General features: G+C 51.8%; 1 protein-coding gene across 1 annotated transcript in view; it reads left to right on the top strand.

Annotated features, from left to right (window-relative positions):
- Fnbp1 (formin binding protein 1) overlaps positions 1 to 4,720 on the top strand; it is a 76,925-nt gene that overhangs the window by 64,088 nt on the left and 8,117 nt on the right. The window contains exon 11 of the mRNA XM_019207887.2: positions 55 to 150. Coding sequence (XP_019063432.1) covers positions 55 to 150 — 96 coding nt within the window. The remainder of the gene's footprint in view (positions 1 to 54; positions 151 to 4,720) is intronic.

Below are 4,720 nucleotides of genomic sequence, written 5' to 3'. Positions count from 1 at the left end.
CCTCCTCCGCCCCCCGCCTCCGCCTCACCCTCTGCTGTTCCCAACGGCCCTCAGTCTCCCAAGCAGCCAAAGGAGCCCCTCTCCCACCGCTTCAACGAGTTCATGACCTCCAAACCCAAAATGCACTGCTTCCGGAGCCTGAAGCGCGGGGTAAGTGCTGCCCGCTCTGTCCGCACGCGGGGCTCCTTTCTCGTTCTGCTTTGTTTGTGAGTGAGTCCGTGGTGTTTTCCTGTGGCATCAAACAAAGGGAAACCTAAGATTCATTACCGCTGCAGAGGAAGAAAGATAGAGGGAGGAAGGAAGGAGCCGGGTGTGGTGGTGCCCGCCTCTCATCCCAGCACTAGGGAGGCTGAGGCAGGAGGATCGCTACAAATTTGAGACCAGCCCGGGCTACACAGTGAGTTCAAGGCCAGCCTGCACTGCATAGCGAGACCCTTTCTCAAAAAAGAGAAGGAGAAGAAACCAGGGGGCCGAGGGAGGGACAGTGAAGGCCATGCTGGCTGCTTTTGTCTGGTTCATTCTGGAAGGGCTGCTCTTTACTGCCCCTTTCAGGCATCTAAGTTTTCGCCTTGATTTTACCAAAAAAGGAAACGCAGATTCAGTTTCTAAGACTAAATAAGTGTGAGATGAGGAATTGGGAGGGAACGCACAGTCAGAAGATGTTTGCTTACTAATTCCGAAGCCGTGTGAGCAGAACAAACACCAGTGCTGCTCTCGGAGCTGTGCCCTGGCTCAGGGGGACTGGCCCAGCACGGGCTCTCCCTCCGCAGCCCCTTCAGTGAGGCCCTAGGATGCTGATAAAACGTCTCCTGCGCAGAAGAGGCCTCACCCAGTGCAGGGTGAGCAGCCCTGGTACCGAAGTCAGAAACCCGAAACACTCCAGACTGCACCTCCGAGAGCCGACACGACGCTGCAGCGGGGAAGTTCCACAGCGAGCTCAGGAGACAGGTCGCAGGCAACGCAACACGGCCAGGAGTGGGGACTCACACCTGGAATCCCAGCACTTGGGAGGCTGAGGCAGGAGGATCTCTGAGGCCAGCCTGGCTGCATAGCAAAACCCTGTCTCAAAAAACCACACCAGGGCCGGGGATGTAGCTCAGTGGTAACACACTTACCTCGCAAGGCCCTGAGTTTTAAAACCCATAAGCAAGGACGCTACAAAAGTCATGTACAGGTCCCTCAGGCTGTGTGACATGTAAATGAACCTCGTGCCCAGACCTGGCTCCCTCCCCAGTGTCCGGAGTCCACTCTGAGACACTTGTCGCCCCAAGCACCTCTGTTCGGGGCCGCCCAGCCCATATGGCCTCACAGGACGGTATCGCCGCAGCACTGCCACCTCCCAAGATCTTTTAGAGCTGAGTTCTATCGCGTTTTATAGTCACACTGTGAGGCCTGGTTGCTCACTTCTCCATCTTTTACTGCTAAAGAAACTGGGCATAAAAAAGATGAAGTTGGGGCCGGGGATTTAGCTCAGTGGTTCCACTGCCTGCCTCACTAGCACAAGGTCCCGAGTTCAATCCCCAGTACCAAAAAAAGATGAAGTTGGGCAGATTGCAGTCCCAGTAAGTGCAGTCTGCTCGTGGGGTCCTCAGTGCCGCAGCCCCCGGGTCAGGGAAGTCACCGGATCCGGCTGACTCAGAGCAGCTGCCGCGGAGCCGCTGTCATCAGCTGTGTGTCTGTGAGTCAGGCTCCGGGGAACCGGCTCCCAGTGTAGACGCCCCTCCAGCCTAGCGAGGAAGATTGGAATATGGAGGAATTTGTGGCCTCTGAATACAGCTAAATGGTTGGTCTAATCCAGGACTTCCCGGGATAGCTTTAAAATGGAAATCTTTTACGGTGAGAAGCCTCTGAACAGGTGATTGAAGGGCCGGGACTTAGCCCAGCGGTTCGGTGCCCTGCCTCGCAAGCGCAAGGACCCGAGTTCGATCCCTGGTACCAAATAAACAAACAAACAGATGACTGAGAGCAGCACCGTTGTCCAGCGGGGTCGGGTTTGGTTTGTACTCTGTCCCTGGGGAGTCGCGGTACCGTTCTCTGGAGAGTAACAGCGGTTACTGCCAGCCCGACAGTCGTGATGCTGCGTCTACGGGAAGTTCTCCAACTCCAAAGGGAGGTAAACACTGTCCCTGGTAACTGGGTCACTACCTGTTACCTCTCGTGCACGGCTCCTCTTAGAGGGAACCTAAGGGCCCGGATCAGCTCAGTGGCACCGCGCCTGCCTCTCAAGCACAAGGTCGTGAGTTTGATCCCCAGGACCAAAAAATTTAAAAAAAGAGAGAATCTAAAAGTCTTATGCAAACAATACATTTGGGGCGTGATCTCATTTTAAGGCTGCCCAGCGCATCAGGTTAAGAATTGGAGATGTAATGTCCTAAAGACCCAGAGAGCCATCATTAGAAGGCAGAATTCAGCTTTAGAAGTAGATGGTGGACCGTGCTGAGCTCCGTCGCCGGGCCGGGCCGAGGACTCTGCCGCAGCCCAGGGCGAGCCAGGCCGTGCAGTCTGTGAGCCAGTCCCGCATCTCTGCCAGCACTGTCACCAGGTTTTCTCCTGTTACGTCTGCACCAAGTGGATCTGCAGCTGTCTTCTGGGCTCGCATGCTGGGACCTGTGATCGCTGCGTCTGTCCACACTTCTGTCCACATCGGTCTGCTGGTTGCGAATGGTTTCTGAATCTGTGTTTCATGGAATTCTCTAAATGTTTAGGAAAAGACCAAAAGACATCAGTGTTCAATAAGTGTAAGAAAAGGATAGCAAGAGAAACAAACGGGAAATGAGTTATTTTGATGACTTTAAAGGAAAATCCTTTTTACCATCATCATCAAAATGAATTTTATTTTTTATTCCTATGCTCGGCAAAGTTGTTTTAAAAAAATGTCCTGAATGGTAAGTGTGTTTTCCTGAGGGCGACACACACACATGTACGCATTAGAAGCATTAGTAATGAAGACAGAAATAGTTTTGCTTCCCTTAGTTTTGGTCAGTCTGTTCTTAGGGTCAGATCCGATGTTCCTTTCCCTAAGAAGAAGGACGAGAAGGAAGCGGGGCCTGACGTCGCACGCCTGTGATCCCAGCCCTCAGGAGGCCACGGCAGGAGGACGCCCTGAGTTTGAGGCCAGCCTGGGCTACATAGCAAGACCTGTCTTTTAAAAAAGGAAATATAGGGGCCAGGGATTTAGCTCAGTGGTTCCGCTGCCTGCCTTGCAAACGCGAGGTCCCAAGTTCGATCCCGGTACAAAAAATGAAACAAAACCACACACACACACACACACACACACACACACACACACACACACACGACATATGAGAAGAAGAAAGTATTAAAAACTGAATCTAAAGTTTGAGGAAAAGGATTGAATTTTACTCTCAGCTCCATGGCTAAAATGATGTAGCCTTTGTCATTATTTTCTTTCTTCTTTTTCACTTGAGGATGTTATGCCAAAGACAATTTAGTTAGGAAAAGTATCCTAGGGGAATAACAACTCTGCGGCTCTATCTAATATATATATTTTTTTGGGGGGGTACCGGGGATTGAACTCGGGTCCTTGTGCTTGTGAGGCAGGCCACCGAACCGCTGAGCTAAATCCCCGGCCCTAATATATTTTTTAATTTATCATGTTTTGTAGTTTTCAGGTTCACATTTCATTTGTTTCACTGAGCTAAGTAGAAATCCAGTCAAACATCTCTTAGCATGACTGATTTCTTTTCCAAATGATTGAACAGGAGAAATTTGTCATTCTAAGCTACTGACATCTTCAAGTCAAAGACATGGCCAGGCGTGGTGGCGCACACCTGTAACCCCGGCTTGGGGGAGGCTGAGGCAGGAGGATCACCAAAAGTTCAAAGCCTGCCTGGGCTACACAGAGAGACCTTATCTCAAAAGGACAAAAAGTCAAAGGAAAATGAAACTAAACGGTGTCCTCCGTTTGCATGCCCAAAGTGTAAGGCTGCCGCCTTCCCTGAGCTTTCTTTTCCTGACTGTGCAAGGACACCTGCATGTAAAGTCGGACCTCACCCGTACTTTAGAGTTAATTGTGTGCAAAAATAACATCAGAGTTGAGCGAAAGATGCCGGGACCCCATGCCAGTGTCCGTCAGATGTTACAGGCTTTCGGTGACCTCAGCTGCATTTTTCTTCCTGTTCTCTTGCTGATTGTTGGCAGACTCAGTCTTACTGTTTTCACAAAGAACTCACAAAGAGGACACTAGGGACGCCCACCTGTGCCTTTGAGGCGAGGACCTATGTTGTAAGTGTCCCTGTGTCACAGCTCACCGTCACAGCACAAGCACTAACCCTATCGCCAGGCCAAGACCGGGGACCTCGCGCGGCCATGGCACCTCCGCAGGCCAGGTGGCACTCTCGGTTAAGACCAGGACCCAGGGGAAATCTCACCGGATGAAACAGTGGCCTCCGGGCGTGGTGGCACACACCTGTGATCCCAGCACTCGGGAGGCTGAGGCAGGAGGATCTCGAGCTCAAGGCCTTGCCGGGCTACATAGACCCTGTCTCAAGAAACAAAAACAAAACAAATTCAGTGGCCACTTCCTGTGAAAAACTTGCAGGTAAAGGAGACCGAGCTGCGTAATAATCCTCCCGTATCCCAGCGCTTTCAGGAGGCTGAGAGCTCCCGCCAGTCCCCTCCTTTTCAGTCTAGCTCTGGGGAAAACGTTAAAGGGATCGTGACATTGCCGGGTACGAGTCTCTCTCACCGTGAGACGCAG

The sequence above is a fragment of the Fukomys damarensis genome, unplaced genomic scaffold (assembly GCF_012274545.1).
Source record: "Fukomys damarensis isolate Sample0158 unplaced genomic scaffold, DMR_v1.0_HiC HiC_scaffold_36, whole genome shotgun sequence".
NCBI classification, from domain to species: Eukaryota; Metazoa; Chordata; class Mammalia; order Rodentia; family Bathyergidae; genus Fukomys; species Fukomys damarensis.
This window is presented reverse-complemented; position numbering and strand designations above follow the sequence as displayed.